The sequence below is a fragment of the Orycteropus afer genome, unplaced genomic scaffold, assembly GCF_000298275.1.
Source record: "Orycteropus afer afer isolate SDZICR_OR568_19922 unplaced genomic scaffold, OryAfe1.0 scaffold00047, whole genome shotgun sequence".
NCBI lineage: Eukaryota > Metazoa > Chordata > Mammalia > Tubulidentata > Orycteropodidae > Orycteropus > Orycteropus afer.
The window spans coordinates 8,696,128-8,713,538 of NW_006921634.1; the positions used below are offsets into that span (position 1 = coordinate 8,696,128).

Genomic DNA, 17,411 nt, shown 5'->3' on the forward strand with positions numbered 1-17,411 from the left:
GGCCAATGTTCTTTGCCCTGTATGCCTTGACTGACATCTCCATGAGCAGCTGACTCTTCTAGAGGGCCTAGTTCCTACCAGTCAGACCAGCAAGTGTTGTAGCATCAACATTGTTTAGTGATCCTATGCCCCTGTTTTTTTGGCCTCCCATCTTAGGAATGGTAGTGGAGTTCTTGCCACTGGCTTCTGTCGGCATGACCTTACGATCCCGTTTGGCTTGTCAACTTGTACGTTACCTGTGTAACCAATTCCTTGGATTAAAGTCTCTCTGATACTTATAATATTTAAAATGGCTTTTTTTTCCCCTCATTAGAATCAGCTGATACTTTTTGAAAAGTTTAATTCTCAGCCCCAACCTAAAGTTAGTGCACACTAAGAGAGATGCAAATTGTAACAAGAGATATGATTGATACCTGGGAGGAGTCTGATACCCTAGGCCTTTCCCAAGCACCAACTGTAATGTACTCCTTGAGGAAACCAAAACACTCACTGCCATCAGGTGGACTCTGACTCATAGCAACCCAATAGGATGTATTAGAACTGCCCCATACGTTTCTAAGGTTATAAATCTTTATGGAAGTAGACTGCCACATATTTTCTCCCATGAAGCAGCTAGTGGGTTTTAACTACCAACCTTTTGCTTAGCAGCCAAGTGCTTTAATGACTGTGCCATCAGGACTCCTCTGTTTGAGGAAGGGGACACTTGCTGTCATTATGAAATATAGTAGGTATGCATTCTGAGGAAAGAAGGGACTTTTAATGTCTCTTTTCCTACAATTTGAATTGCCTGGAGGCAGAATAGTCTTCACCGTTGTTTAGAAGGACATGATGTATACATGCTAAATTATCTTCCATATAGAGCCATTTATTACCATGCCTGTTCTCTCCCCACGATTTTATATGTATTGGGTACTTGGGGGTGGATAAACATCTTTTGGGCTTAGGTTTCTGGTCCATTTTGATCTGGCAGAAAAGAGTTTACTTCAATTAGGTGTGCTAGACTAAGAAGTAGAAGCAGTTAGTAGGTGAGATTTGGATTGCCTGCCTCCCCTTTGGAAGGAGATAGGTTATTAGTGAGATTTTGAAATTAAAGATAATGGGAAAAGTAATGTGTGAAAATAAGGCAGCCAGAAAAGGGTGGGGGGGGGGAAAGGAGTGGAGTGTTAGAGTAGACATTTGCAGTTTTATTTTATATCTCTGACAGCAACAACCTGATTTTCCTTTGGAAAATCACTTCTTTCCTATTCTAAGTCCTTATGACTTGGGAGGTATTAACCCTATCTGTGCCTTCACATATAGGCATTTGACTTAGGCCTGCCTAGCCAATCAGAATATTGCACTTTCCTGCCAAAGTAATGGTTCAGAGATGAGCACATGGCCTTTAAAAAGTTAGATTTTTTTTAAAAGGAGACATTCATTATTGTTTGAACTCTGGTGGTATAGTGGTTAAAGTATTTGGCTGTTAACAAAAAGGTCATTGGTTCGAACCCACCAGCCACTCCATGGAAGAAAAACAAGGCAGTCTGCTTCTGTAAAGATTTATAGCCTCGGAAACCCAATGGAGGTTGATGAGTCAGAATCGTTTATATTGCACTTTGAGCAGTGGCATCACTAGGGATGTGAGGCAGATGCAGACCCCAAATAACTATCTATAAAATTTTGCAGTGCAAGCTGTGGGTGTTGGCCTGTGAGGTGCTGTTGGGCCTCTGGCTGGGTGTGAGCACTGTGGTGCAGCTGGGTCAGGTGGGTGCAGGGGAAGGTGGCTGATGGGATGCTGGGACCTGGGTGGCCTGCAGGCCGAGTTCCTGCTGAGCTGCTGTCATGGTGCCCACAGCATGGAAGTGCCCAGAGGCAGTGGTGCTAGGGGTTCCAGGGGCCTGGCCAGATTTTTTACGATCTGGTATAGGAGGAGATCCATGGAGCAGGAGAGTGACAACATGAGTTACTGCACTGGGTGACATCAACCCTAGTGATGCCACTGACTTGGAAGTGTGTAGATCTACGTGTGGACCTATGAGCAATCATCTTACCAACATGAGAGAAGGGGATGCCTGAGTATGAAGTCAAGACAGAGGAAGCAAAGTGATAAACAGAAAAATTATGACATTGCTGAGCTGCTGGATTCTGCTGTGCCTAACCCAGAACTGTGTCCTAGAATTTTTAGTTATGTTAACCAGTTAATTCCTTCCTTTAAGCATAATTGAATTTTGCTTCCTTCCTTCTTTCCCCTTCCTCCTTCCATTCCTTTTAGTAAAATAACACTATCAGAGGCTTCTACACATTTATGCAGCTCCTTCTTTCTATCATTCTCATTTTCTCCTAACTTTCCTCCCTCTCTTTCTCCCTTTGCTGAAAGAACCCCAAGTATGTTATAAGAAGCATCTATGTTGTTGGCTGTTGTTAAACCAGCCCCGGTCTCATGGTGACCCCTTGCACAATGGGACAAAACACTACCTGCGCCATCTCCACAATCAATTGCAGATTGGACCATTGTGATCCACAGGGTTGTCATTGACTGATTTCTGAGTGTAGATCACCAGGAATTTCTTTCTACTCTGTCTTAGTCTGCTGAAGTTTTACTGAAACCTGTTCAGCATCAGCAACATGCAAGCCTCCAATGACAGATAGGTGACAACTACAATGAGGTACATTGACTGAGAATCAAACTCTGGTTCCCACATAAAAGGTGAGAATTCTACCACTGAATATATTGATGCCAATTCTGGAGGCAAGGATGACTTAAATTTTAATAAAAAGGAAACTTATTATATAAACTTATATATATATATCTCCAAAAAGAAACCAAACTCACTGCTGTCAAGTCAATTCCAACTCATAGCAACTCCTCCTTGGGTTTCTGAGATGGTATTTCTGCAGAAGGAAGTAGATTGCCCAGTCTTCCTTCCTTCTAATGAGTGGCTGGTGGGTTTGAACCTCTAGCTTTCTGGTTAGCAGTCAAATGCCTTAGGCACTATGCCACCAGAGCTTATACACACACACACACACACATGCACACACACCCACTGCCATCAAGTTGATTTCGACTCATAGTGACCCTCATTGGATTTCCAAGGCTGTAAATCTTTACAGAAGCAGACTGACTGCCTCGTCTTCTATGAAGTGGCTCCTGGGTTCGAATCACCAACCTTTTGGCTAGCAGCTGGACACCTTAACCACAGTACCACCAGAGCTTCTTAATGTATATATATGTATCATTTCTAAAATATTGCTGCATACAGGTCAGGACACAACAGTATTGACTTTTAAGGGTAACAGTGTTTCAGTGATGTTATTGTTGCCAATGAAATTGATACTAGGGCACTACTTGTACCTTGTTGATTATAGGCATTTAGAAAGTATATTTACAGTTTATAGAAGTTTTTAAATATACCCAACTTTGTACACTACTCAAAGTATTTTTTTTTTCTACCTAGTAGAAAAACATTTTCTTTAGGAGATTCTATGATTTCACAGGAAAATGATAATTTAACAACACATTCCATCTTTTCATCTTCAGGGCTTCATTCGTCTTTAGTCAGCAGGCTCCATCTCTCTATTGCCTTTCTATTTGTCTAGTTGGGAGCTCTGGTGGTGTTCAAACCCACCAGCTGCTCCTTGGAAGAAAGGTTGGGCAATCTACTTCTATAGTGATATTGCTTCGGAAACCCAAGAAGGAGCCACTATGAGTCGGATTCAACTCCACGGCAGTGAGTTTGGTTTGGTTTTTGGTTTATTTGTCTTATCTATATGATGAAGTCTTGTTTTCTTATGAATTACTTTAAAAAACAGATGGCTGCTTTGTTAAATAAAATTGACTCACAAATCTGGAAACTTTGAAAAGGGTGAGTGACCAGTGATTTCTTTTTTTAAAAATGATGCTATGGAGGGTTTTCTTTTTCTTTTTTTAAATTAAGTAAATTTGCCACTTAATTTTTAGGAAGAAAAGCAACCATAAAGTTGTAGATTGGAAAATAATGTAATAATAATTAAGCCCCAAATCCTCATTTTTTGGGTGTGGAAACACAGGTAGAGAGATAGAAAATGAGAATAGTGGATAAAAAGTTTAAGAACTTGAACTATCTTTGGGAACCATAGAGTAGGAAGAGGCTAAGTTGTTTTCTCTCTTTTATACTCACTTGTATTTTCTCAGATCTACTTTCATGGGTACACACTGAGATTCATAGACTATTTGAAAATTACACACGTCTCTTTTTTACTTTACATGTATTTTATTTATTCTTTATTAGTTTTATTTACTATCCAACCTTTAAGACTCATCGGACAAGGACTATATAAAACATCAATTCTATTATTGCTTTATTAATAACACTATTAAAAAATAATGTCACATACTTTTTTTGGCAGAGGAGAAGGGAACAGTGGAACACTAGCAACATATTTAGACATGGAGGCTACAGAATTTGGTTAGAATGGTTCCCCTTGCCTCCTCCAAAGGCCCATCTTTCTCTCAACTTGCTTGAGTCCCAAGAAGGACTATGAAACTATGTTCAGTTGGGCTGTGCTTGCCTGCATTCACTCAGCCTGGTCTCAGCCAGGCAAATGCCCACGGTGCCTCATAATCAGGCAGTGTTTCTCTAGTGCTGCGCACATAGGAGTGCAGCACAAACTTTCCAAGTGAACTGAAGGAGATTAAAATGAAGTCTGCACTTATCTAATATTAGAAGTTTCCCAGAGAATCAGTTTGCCCTAAAGTACTGATAGTTAATAAAAGTATTAATATAATATTAACAGTTCTAAGAACTTTCTGTGATGTACCAATAATATTGTTAGTAATTGAAAGTGTGATTTCATACAAGAGAAACACTGAATTTTTTAAAACTATTTTTTTAACACATGGAATTACACACAATACAAAATACTTGTTTTACAAGTTGAAATCTTTATAGTCATGGGTACAGTTACAGTAATGCAAGTAATATTAGTACACTCCCTTAGAGCAGTTATTTATCTTCATTGGGCTTAAAACAAGCCAAGGATGAATTATTTGCTTAAATTGCTTTCTAGTCTTCAAATTTGAAAAAAAGAAAAGAAAAGAAAAATTACTTCTATCTCCTGTATAATATGTCAGGATGATAAACAATGTCAACAGTTAAGCAGTCTGATATTTCTGTAAGTGGGAGATTGAATTCCAATAGCTCTTAAGTTGTAAATCCTAAGGCTTTGGCTAAATAGGTCTATCAAATTGTCATTATCTCAGCTTTCAGGAAAATGACATCATCTTTGGTAATAGGCTGCCAACAAACAGAAACTAAAGACTACACCGTTTTTCCAAAGAATCCTGTATTTTAATGAATAGCTGAATAAATAGACATTAATTATGAAATTCACATTAAGATAGAAGAAATTCCAAACATTCTGATTGCTTTCTCTCTCTTAAATTTGATAGCTACTACAAAACATACTATTTATGTTAGGGTAAAAAATAAGCTGAATCACAGGAGTATACTGGGAAGTGCCAGTGGATATATATACAGTAACATGGAGGAGCCATAAAACAAAGGTGCTCATATATACATCATTTTTCCTTTCTTCTTGCATGGAGAAACACTGTTTATAAAATGGGAAAACACACAGTAGACCACATGCAACAAGGACCAATACAATGTGCACAGCAGAATAATCAAACAAGACACAAGAACTATATGAGTTTGAAAAAGAATGTGAGAGAAAAAAAGAAAAAAAACGATTGAAACCTGGAATGCTTTCTTATTGAGGTTTCATTTCAGAATATAAATTTGTTTAATAAGCCTTTTGATAGTTTTCAAAAGTTCCCACTCGGCCACCTGTGGTTTAAGTGTAGAGCTAAAAATAAACCATCATATTATACAAAAGTTTGTATATTAGCATACAAAAGGTAACAATTTACTTTTTGTATAAAATATAACCTTTTGATAGTATATTTATTTCACATATGTATAAATATAACCCAAAGAATATGTTTTAAGTATCTCTACCAAAATATTCTTTACAAAAGTTTACAAAACAAGTAATTTATTTATATTTACAACCTAGCACAGAAAAGATTCTGGGCCAGTGATGTTGGTATTGTGTAAAAGAAGGAGTGCTTCTAGACATTTTAAAGACTGGAAAAGGGCTTTGCAGAACTTTCAAAATGTATCTTTTTTGAACAAAGATTTAGAAATTGGTTATTAAATGGCTTTAGTTTAATTACATTTGATGTTTGACTATGGGAGCCTATAACTCTGGGCTGAAGATAACCTTCACTCTCAGTAATTAGAAAAATGATGGTGAAATGTTGCATCCATCTCAAATGAGGACATGCGTTACTCATTTTACAGGTCATCTGTACGTGGGTGTTGAGATTAAATGACTCAACGAAGTTCTCTTCTCACATTGATTCTGCGCTCAGCCCTGTGGGAGAAAACCTGGATATGAAGGATTGTTCTATCATGGGGCAAGGATTCATCACATCAGTACAGAGGAGTGAACAGACTGCTACTACAGACCACATTCTATGTAGCTATTTACTCCAATAACAAAGAAGGACAGCTTATTTGCCCTCTCAATTATGTTTTCCTCCAAACACTGTGAAATAGATTTGCACTCACCCTCACACCCACCACTGGTCTTGGACTTTTGCTTCTTATCTCCAACCAAAACATGATACCTTCTAGTCTCAGTTTTGGTTTCTAAATTTCCTTTCTTAAAAATCAGTCTCTGCTCATCAAAATAAGCAGGAAGGCCCGATTGCAATCTCCAGCAGGCATCATAACAACAAATAACACCCCAGGTTATCTGTATAAGCTGACTACAACTCCTTTATAGCAATTCCCAAGGGAGCATTTTTGAAAAAACAAGAAGTGGTGTTTTAGTGTCCACCAACATTTCAGTATGATTAGGACAGGTCTTAGCTATAACTAAAACTTGGGAATTGCCTCAGAAATTGGTTGTGGAAGCCCAAATAAAGTTGTACAGCTCTATATTCTTTTCTCATCACTATACAGAGCACCCCTCTGAAGTATGGTATATATGGGAAAACTGAAAGAGTGAGGGATGGGTTTAGAGCAGAAATGCTATACTCTACTGTATGCTGTCTAGGCTTCCCACTTCTCCCTTAGGATACTGCTTTGTTATTACCAACAAACCTACAACATTTTGATCTACCTTGGAAGCTTTAGGAAAATTAAATTTTAAAAAAAGTGTGGAAAGATTAAACCACACTTGCATCATTAAGCAAGTTAAGGAATTTGTTGCTTGTTGGTTGGAACTAATATCTCCACGTGGCATGAGGTTTAAACAAGTTGTAAGTTCTATTACTTTTTTTTTTCAGGGAGAAAAAGAACTTGGGGAGTCTATTTTACAAAATAATTACAGATCAACACACAGTTCTGTTTGGATAAACTGGATACTGTGTCCTGGAGTTTAAACAGGGAAAAATGATTCCAATGTTTTACTTTAGGTTTGAGATATAAAACAAGCATTTGGGCCAAAACATTCACCACCACAATTACTTTTTGTTTTCTATTTTGAGCCATGTTATATTCATGTAGTCCAACTAAAAGACAACAGTTTGGCCTTTACAGAGTCCTTGTAAAATACTGCCTTTTAGTGCTTGGAGTTTGTGAATTGTCTCCTTTTTCTCCTTCAGGAGTTGTTTCCCAAGATTTCATCAAGATTGATGTCTTTCATCCAGTCATCATTACCAGGCTCTGTCTTCAATAAAGAATCAATGAAATCAGCATCACTGTTTAGGGCAGGGCCCATGTTGTCAGTCTGTTGGCTGAGGAAGTCAAAAGCTAACTCACTGCTATGGTCAGTTCCTTGAAAGGCCCTGGAACTTTGGTTGGGTGATGGAAAATTGCCAGGTGTCAGGGATGGTGGCTGGCTTATGCCTGTCCTTGACTGATTCAACCCTGTTCCCGACTGGTTCATATTAGGCAAGATCTGTGTGTTTAGCTGATTGGGTCTGAGATTCAGACCCCGGAGTGGACCCATGCTTTGTCCATTTAATGTTTGGCTCATTTGACTCATGGGTCTCATTTGCACTGCTGGTGTTAGCTGGTTAGGAGGAGCCACTCCCCTCTGGGAAAATTGCTGGCTACCTACTGCCGGTTGCAATGACTGGTTTGGAGTAAAGGCTGCAGGTGCGCCTGTTGGAAAGCGAACTCCTGTGGACTTCAGGGCTTCCTGCTGTTTGGTTGTTGCTTCTTGAGAGGCCCAGGTTGGTGCTGTTGTGTTGGATGTGATCATTATGTTTGATGTTCTCTGTGCTGGCATGCTTGTTATACCATGGGTTAAGTTTGGTCTTAATTGTTGGGAACTGCCAACAGATGCAGCTCCAAATGTGGCCACATTATTATTATTACTGGGCCCTAAGGTAGGTGGCCGTGGCATCAGAGGATTGTTTTGATTTGCTATCAGTTGGTTTGAGTTTCTCTGTTGGGTCAATTGATTCATTCCTGAAGTGACACTGTATGTGCCAGGCTGGTTACAAGGTAGACTTCCATACATCCCTATGTTCTGAACTGAAGTGGGTAACGATGGTATTCTTGTCCCATGGGAAGTAGACATGAGGCTGGAATTTGGAGTTAAAATGCTATGTGTTGAAACTGGGTTTGTCAAAGCCTGGTTAGAGTTTAAACTCACTGTCGTTGAGACACCTAAAAGAAAGGAAGAAAGTTATATTAGTTCATAATTGTGGGTTATGTACTCTTTTACAGCAATTTGCAGTAACGTTTTGTTTCAACTCTGAAATTACTTTCAGGTATAAGAACAAATAAGGAGAAATAATCATCACAACATATTGCTACTGCTTTTGGAGGGAGCATCACCCTAGGTCACCCCTTGGTCAACAGTTTACACTCTTGATATAGGAATGATTCTATTAAATGAGTTTTATTTTCTTCTTCTGCAGTCATGAAGGGGAGTGATAGTCAATCTTCCATTCTGAATTAGTTTTACTTTGTCCCAAGACCAAAGACTACACCTTTGATCAACTAGCTGTTATACAATTCTTGTGATTGGTTACTCCAGAGTCCAAATAAGAAAGTGTGGATAAATAATACATGGCTACTAGGGTAATATTCCTAACCTACCGCCTTGAAGTCATGTTCATTCTTCATCTGCTTCACCCCTATTCAAGAAGTTCCCATGATTGTCTAAAGAGTAAATTCCTATGTCTTTAGTCTGGAATTCAATGTAGTCTTTGCTCTAATGACTATTTCATCACAGAAAATTCCCTCTCCAGGAGGTGTGGTTATTATTGCATTGTTATCCAACACACTATGGCCACCTTTGCTCATGCCATTTCCCTCTCTGTGATGCCCTTCTTACCTTACTGAGTCTGTTTTCTGCTCACCAAGTCCCACACTCCTCCATTAAACTTTCCCTTTTATTCCAGCCTTCTCTCTCGAGTAGCATTTGCTCTTTGAATTTTTCAGTTAACACTTAGCTTTTGTATTGCCCAATCCATGTAGCCTCAAAGTGCCTACCAGTTATGCTGATGTCGGTCAATAACTGAATGTAGGACTGGTGCCAAGCCACAGGCTGCTGAACAGGGAAACTCTACATATCAGATAAGGATTAATTAACCTATTGAAACCTTTCTAATTCGGGGAGATTGAAATTACTGGGGAAAGCATATTGAAGGGCAAAAATGAAGTGCCAGACAGAGACAAAAAATGCTGGCTAGATGAAGCAGGCAATTGTGCCTGTTTTGTTCACTGTCATCTTTCCAGAGTCTAGAAAGTTCATGGCACAAGATAGGTATTCAATTGATATTTGTTGAATGAGTGAATGAGAGATTGAAGCAAAGATAAAATTTGGAAAAAGACACTCCTTTAAAATACTCCCCTCAGAGAGGCAGGGATGTTCAGAGAATCAGAGATACTGAGAGGTGGGGAACTGGAAACACATGAATACCAGAACGGCAATGCACGGAGAGAATATGGCTGCCGTTGTAACTTTAGGCTATCCCTTGTTGCTTGAGGATACTGAGCATGGTATACAACCTGAATGACTGAAGGCCAAATCAATATAGTTGTTGTTGTTGTTATGTGCTGTCAAGTCGGCCCCCACTCATAGCGACCCCTCCTTGGGTTTCCGAGACTATTTGCCCCTTAAAGGCAGGAGAAGTCTCTTGTATTTCCAGGCTTAGCAGCAGGCCCTCTACCATGTAGTGGTAAGTTTTTATGAAGAGGGATTAGAGCATGGTAGGAGATAACTGAAATATTTCAACATTAACTGAGAGTGTGCACGCTACAATGGGTTAAGCAACATCATTTTTGTATCTGAAGATTTCACGAGATGGGAATTTACATTATAAAACTGCTGTGGAAAAAAACTTAAAAGGTTGTAAAAATCATCCCCTCTACGTGTCCTATATTTTATCAATATGCCCTAAGAAGGTTTATGAGAACAGAAGTTTTAAACAACCAGAATAGAGATAATTTCCATTGTTGTTTTTGTTGTTGTTATTTGCTGTCGAGTTGGACCTGACTCACTGCTACCCCTCCTTGGGTTTCTGAGGCGGTATCACTATGGAAGTAGATTGCCCCATCTACTACTCAGAAACCCCTAACCCTTTGAACTTGAAACTGAAGCCACTCTCAGAGGTCACATTTCATCCCAGTAACAAACTGGCTTATAAAATAAGCAGTATCACCTTGGATTACTGTGCTCCCTTAAATAATCAACTATATGAGACCAAATGGTCAACATTTACCCTAAAGCAAAGAAGAGACAGTAAGGAGGGGCAGGGAAGCTAGGTTAATGGAAGTAGGACAAACAGAATGGGAACAATGAGAATGATGACACATTGTAGAAAATGCAGTGTCATGGAACAATATGTATAAAAATTGTTAAATGGGAACCAATTTCACCTAAAGCACAGTAAAATATTATTTAAAACAAATAAAAGAAGCTCCTAATATGCAGTAGATGCTGTTCCAGGTACTTTTCATACATTACTTCAAATATTAACATCTAGGCAAGACGATTATTATCATACCAAAATCAAAATGAAAAAGTGATAAAAGAGTTTGTGTTGTTTGTTACTTTTTTTTCCCTGTTAGAAGACCTGGGAAATAAAATGCTCTAGATTAGTGATTCTTACCCATTAATGGGTCACCAGTTGGGTGCTATGGAGCCCCCCAGCTCTCCTTAGGAAAATGCCTTATGTACTGTGGCAGAGATTGCTCACCACCTACCCAACACCTAACTTCCCTGTCTTCCTTAGAAATAGAGACTGGAGTTTTGTAGCAATGTGCCCAGCTGAAGAAAACATTTCTCAGACTTCCTTGTTGGTGGGATACAAGTTATCAGGTGGAACATACAAAAAAACTTGGAGCAAAGTAATGTCAGCGAGTGGAATGCATATATCATACTCTGAATTTTCATGGAGAGAGACAATCTGCATTTGCAGGGGTTAAATAAATTAGAATAATACAGGTATTCCCTGTTTTTGAAAGTTTGTTTGACATCACTTTGCTTTTAAGAAATTCACTAACTGAAAGAAATCTAAATAGGATTTTCACTTTTATGAAAAAAGGCAAAAAATGAAGCTAGCTTTTAGTGCTTGTTTTGCAGTTAGCCTTTAAAGAGGCAGCCTGTACTGGGAGCAGCAAGAGTGGTGTCGCCAAGCTCCCGCCCTGGCAACTACACTCAGAATCTCGGCATCAAGCCACCATAGCTTTGGATTGTGTCTGTGAACACGACATGTTAGTTCATTTTAGGTTTTATGTGTTACTTGGTATGATCTGGTAGGTTATTTTTTGGGTCTGGGAAGACTCAAAATATTTTCTCACATAAATTAATGGTCATTGTGGCATTTCAGCTTATGAAAGTTTTCATAGGAACACTCTACTTTCAGATAGCAGGGGGGGAGCCTGTATATTAAAGCTATGCTTAACAAGAATATTCACATCCTCTCCTTTAAAGAGAATCTTTATGGCTTCCTGGACAGAAAAGGTAACAGATAAAATAGAGAACTTAGGAAGCCCAAAAGAATAATCTACATTTACATGAAAAGTTCTGGGTAGAAGAGACTTGAATAGATACTAAATAGGAGAAAGCTGGAATAGCAGAGGTTAGTTTGGGAGAGGTTTTCTGAAGCTCAGAGAAAATAAGGAAAGATTTTGAGGGGAGAGTTAATTGCCTATTTTACATGAAGAGAGTTACTAAGTTTTGCTATGTGTTTTAAATGGAATTCACCTTTGGTGCTTTTGACAGGATTCATAAAAGACTTAATTTGCTTTTCAATTACTTCCTGTGAGTGCACTATTTTTCTCTGGAGGAGCTGCCTTGGGGAGATGGACCCAAAAGTAGAAACAAAACAAAGCAAAAAAAAAACTGGACTTCATATAAGTTAAATATGATGTGACTGTGCCTAAGAGGAGCAAATGTTTGCTTACTTTATACTACTTGTGTCAACATATATTGTTTAGAGAAGAAAAGCTGGACTTAGCAGTTAAATTATTTAGCTTTTTTTAAATTCTCCTTAGTTGCATCAGAATGCAGTGAGACAGGCATTTGGGGTAAGAGCAAACAAGAAGAACTGATGAAGGGACTAAAAAATGTTCAAGTCTGGTCTTTATCTGCAAGTAAAATGGGAGTTAGTGAGGGTTCTAAGGAAGAAGGTATAATCAAATGTGAGATGCAGAAAGGAAGAAATATTAAAACTGAACACTTTTCTTATTTTCTCAGCTGTGATTTAATTTTAAGAACACTTACCAGAATACTGAGCAGTTGGCTGAATATTGCCCACATTTCTTCTTTGGTCTTTGTAATCTGGGGGTGGCCTTGTCAAATGTCTGTTTATCTGATCTGGTGGAGCAATTTTCTCCTTAAAAACAGAAATGAAAAATTGTAGTTGTTACTTTCTCACTTGTAAAAATTTATGGATTGTTATTCAAGAAAGTAAGAATATAAAAACAATCATGGTTTGCAAATTGTGGCCCTTATTTAGCAGTCTTAGTTCAGAGACAATCTTCAATTTCAGTAAACTTCCTACATGGAAGAGTAATTTCAATTTCTCCTTAACATTCTACATGTCTTATGATTCTAAAACAAAAAAAAATTCCTCTTTTTTTCTCTTTTTTTTAAAATTATATTTCAATTTCAATGAGGACTAAATTTCTGTGATTTTAGCGATGATATTTCTAGTTTTGCATTATAGCACACCTTATAATGCTGTGGTAAAAACCAGTTGCCATATTGTTGACTCCAACTCATGGCGACCCTATGTATGTCAGAGCAGAATTACGTTCCATAGGGTTTTCAAGGACTGATTTTTCAGAAGTGGATCATCAAGTTTTTCTTCTGAGGAGCTTCTGGTCAGACCTGAACTACCAATCTCTCAGTTAGCAGCCAAGGGCTTACCTTTCTGCACCACCAGGACTTTGGTACTCTTAAATAATTCTGATACCAAGGAGTGCAAAAGGCATAGTATAGGATTATCGGATAAAACACAGAATACCTGGGAATTCTGTATTTTTATTTGCTAAATCTGGCAATTCTGGGAGATTGGGAGGAGATATTAGGAGAAAACCTATTAGGCATTGACCTGGAACTTATATGCATACTACTTTACATTTTTTTCCCCCTCATAAATAATGCTCAAAGGAAGATACTATTGTTCCCATTTAGTAGATGAAGAAATGGAAGCTTAGTTGGGTTAAGTAACTTGCCCAGGATCACACAGTGGTAGAACTGAGACCAAATTTCACATCTGTCTGAGTCACAGACTCAGGCTTTTTCCTGCCACACAATACAAGGATCCCTGGCTACTTTACTTCTCAATGCCCCATTATAAAAGCATAAAAATTTCCCAGGCTCCTCTTTTTGAGTAAGCCGCCTTTAGATCTTCAGAATGGATAACTTTGGGAACTAAGAGAGGAAATGGGGGATATATTTTTTAATATTGCCCATACCCTCAGCTAAAGACCACCAAGACCACCCTTGTTAAAGTTATAACTTGTTGCAAAGAAGGAGAACACTCATGATGGGAGACCATAGAGTGTTTCATTGGGACAGTGTTGCAAAGAACCTATTATAGGATTTGGGCTTTGATTGGGTAATTCTGGGAGGGTCTAAGTGGGAGTTTTTCTAGTTTGGGAGCTATGAGAAAGTAAGGTCAATTCTGTGACTGGGTAATGAAGTAGCAGGCACTCATTTAGCAAGAGGGGGAATGTTTGGAACTTATTTTGTGGGTTGTACAGAGACCTTGTTTGTGTCTGTTCTTGGGAAAAATTGTGAAGTAGACTTATTTTGTCTCATTTTATCCTGGTTTCAGAGTAACTCTGTCTGAAATTGGTATTCTATAAGATTGTTTGTGTCCACAGAGAACAAAATGGCCTGGCTGTGTCAGATGAGTTCTGGACACTGGCGGTTGATTTTATTCCTTTCTCAATATGGATTGGGCAGTTTTTAGAATTGCTTCACTGCAACTTTGTATGTACCCCAGAGCAACTTCCATTTTCAAAGATTAAAATAATTGGCACATGTGGACAGGGAACAATATAATTAAAGAAAGTCAATAAATAGAAAACAAAACTTGTAATGTATAGAGAGTAGATTAGATGGAAGTCAAATGTGGGCTGCCTAACTTAGAACCCATTTAAAACATACATTTTTTGGTTTCTCACCAAATTCCAACCCTTCTAAGTAGAAATAGTCTACTAGAAAGGGGGAAAAAAAGATTGAAAAGAACAACAAATGAAATTCAAATTGCCATTTCTAAGAAGGAAAAAAACACCTTGAAATACTCACAGAGTGTTTTTGACATCAAATAATTCATATAAAACACAATTTTGATGAGCTAAGTGCAAATGAATCAGAAACATATGGATTACATTTATTTTAAACATGGGTTTACAAATTTAAGGGAAAAGCAGTTGGCAAAACTCTTTTTTGGTTTTACCCAAAGCCTAAAAGTTTAAGAAACAGCTTGAGATGTTCCACGAAGCCAAATGTGGCGATGGTCAACCATTCTTGTTATAAACTATTGTGCAGATCTGACAGTCCTGAGGTTCATTCCAAGTATAGGGCTTTCTGAAATCTTCTCTTGTCCAAAAGTATCTATCAATCCTTCTTTCTTACGTAATTAGGTATCTCTGCTGGTTATATAAGGAGCTCTGGTGGTGCAGTGCCCACGGCATTTGACTGCTACCCAGAAGGTTGGTGGTTCAAACCCACCAGCCACTCCACAGAAGGAAGACTAGGCAAGCTACTTCGATAAAGATTTATTGCCTTGGAAACCCAAAGGGGGTTGCTATGAGTAAAGTAAAACAAGGTTCGCGTATGTAGGTGGTAATGAAGGCCTTGGTTCTCTATCGTAGACTAGATGTCAAATCTAGACCTATTTTTACCTATGTTAAATCTAATTGGTGACATGATTTTTTTCCCACTGAAGGCCAAGTTAGGTTGTTCAAAGAGTTAACATACACATTTCTGGAAAGTTGAGTTTCTTGGACTACTTGTTCACAATGAGCTGGATTTAATGATTTACATATAGACACATAATAGAACTGCCATGTTGTCACTTGGTTCTGAAAAGTCCATCCAATACTGAATAGAGACAGCTACATTTTGCAACAGAATAACATTCACATTGTACTCAAGTGTAAGCTCACAGACTATTCCTGCAATTACTTCTCTGCAACAAACAAAATTTAATTTTATCAATTAATGTCTCATAATAATCCAATCTTTTGGACATGGAAATCTAATAATGAAATCATCTGCTATGATGATAGTAAACAGTTTCTACTAAATAGATATTCAAGCATTTGTAGGTAAGTCAGACCAGGTGCATACCGTTCTTATTTTGCTTTTCTTTAGTGCAAGAAGAGGCTTGGAGTCTTTTTGATGATTTAAAAGCTGCCAGTGCAGCAAATGAAGGTGATTGTGATGAAGAATTTGTTGAGTAGGTAGGAACTGATTCAGTCATTTAAAAGTGAGGACAAATTTACATAACATTAACAGACAAGTATGAGTTGTCAATAAGCCTGATGCTCCTAACCCGGGGACTGCCTATACGTAGGTTCTCTGTTTTATGTGGATAATTATTGGACCTCCCTCATAATCCTATAAAGATTAGTCCTTTATTTCTGTAAAAACTCTGCATGGTGCCTGGCACATAGTAGGTGTACAATACATATTGGTAACTATGATGCCCACTGTAGTAAGTACTACTCATCTCTCCCCTGTGCCTTTCATTGGTTGGAAAAATAATCAAGAGTAAGGATAACACACTTTCATGAGAAAATGTCTCAATTTAGGCTCCTATCAGGCCTTGCCAACTGACTGCAAATGACTACAAAGCATATGCTAATGTAAAGTGGTATCAAAGACTGTTTCTTCCTGGATATGCTAAAAAGTACAGACACCCTCAATGGTGTCCAAACAAAGAGAAATGTGGATGGTTTATAAAAATCACTAAAATGGCAGCCTCATTCTTATTCATCTCTACTGACTATCCTACTGCCCCTTGCACCTGTCCCAGTGGTAACTCAATTGGGGCTCAGGGAGAGTTAGGCTAATGCCAGGTCAGGACTCTCGTGGAATTTGCTACCATTCTTGCCTTTTAATTTCGGAGCTGAAAATAAAGAAATTCAACCCTGCATGATACCATATTAGTAATATGAATGGGAGCAATAAAAGTGTATCCAGTAAATCAGTCTTAGATTGTATGTTTTTCTCTTCCGCTGCCCTTCTTTCTAAGCTATATGGTATATAAGGCTCAAAAAAAGGTAGGATAGTGGGTTGGAGGACTGGAGTTTTTAAAACTATGATTTGTAGATAACAACAGTTGTATCACTTGGCAACCCAGTCAGTGGCTCCACTACACCTTACACTTTGGACTGTACTCAAGGTTATCAGTAAATGTATTTCTCATTATTCCTTATTCAAGATCTAACTATTCCTTCTTACACGTTTTAGATTCCAAACTTATTTCATTTATCATTCCTTAAAAATCATATGTCATCGCTGTATTATTATTTTTATTTTATGCATTATATATTTCATAATGCAATCTCAAACTAATCAATACATACATCCAGACTGTACCTTCTAGCTTCTGTCCCACTGTTCAGTTGGAATGGTGGACTCACCTACTCTACCTGCCAGAATCATATAGCCCTTCAAAGTCAAATTTTATGTCTGCTTGGAGATTATCCTGCATCTCCCTAGTCTGGATTTAATCTTTCCTCCATTCCATTTTCCCTTCCTCTGTTTATGCCTTCATTATAAAGCAAATCTGAACCTAGTATTCCTTGTTTAAATCCTTAACATCCTCTCACTCGCTTTTCAGACAGTGTCAATTCTGTTTTATTAAGCCCTATCCTCTGGCCTCTCATTTATGGCCTTCTCGCCTGTCACTTCCTCAGTGCTCTGCACATTCTATGCCTTGACAAATGTAATATCCTCCG

General features: G+C 38.2%; 1 protein-coding gene across 1 annotated transcript in view; it reads right to left on the reverse strand.

The window, feature by feature from the left end:
* Positions 1-7,626: 7,626 nt before the first annotated feature.
* MAML2 (mastermind like transcriptional coactivator 2) overlaps positions 7,627-17,411 on the reverse strand; it is a 465,694-nt gene continuing 455,909 nt past the window's right edge. Inside the window, exons 4-5 of the mRNA XM_007938077.2 lie at positions 12,712-12,823; positions 7,627-8,642 (exon numbers count right to left, since the gene is read on the reverse strand). Coding sequence (XP_007936268.1) covers positions 7,627-8,642; positions 12,712-12,823 — 1,128 coding nt within the window. The remainder of the gene's footprint in view (positions 8,643-12,711; positions 12,824-17,411) is intronic.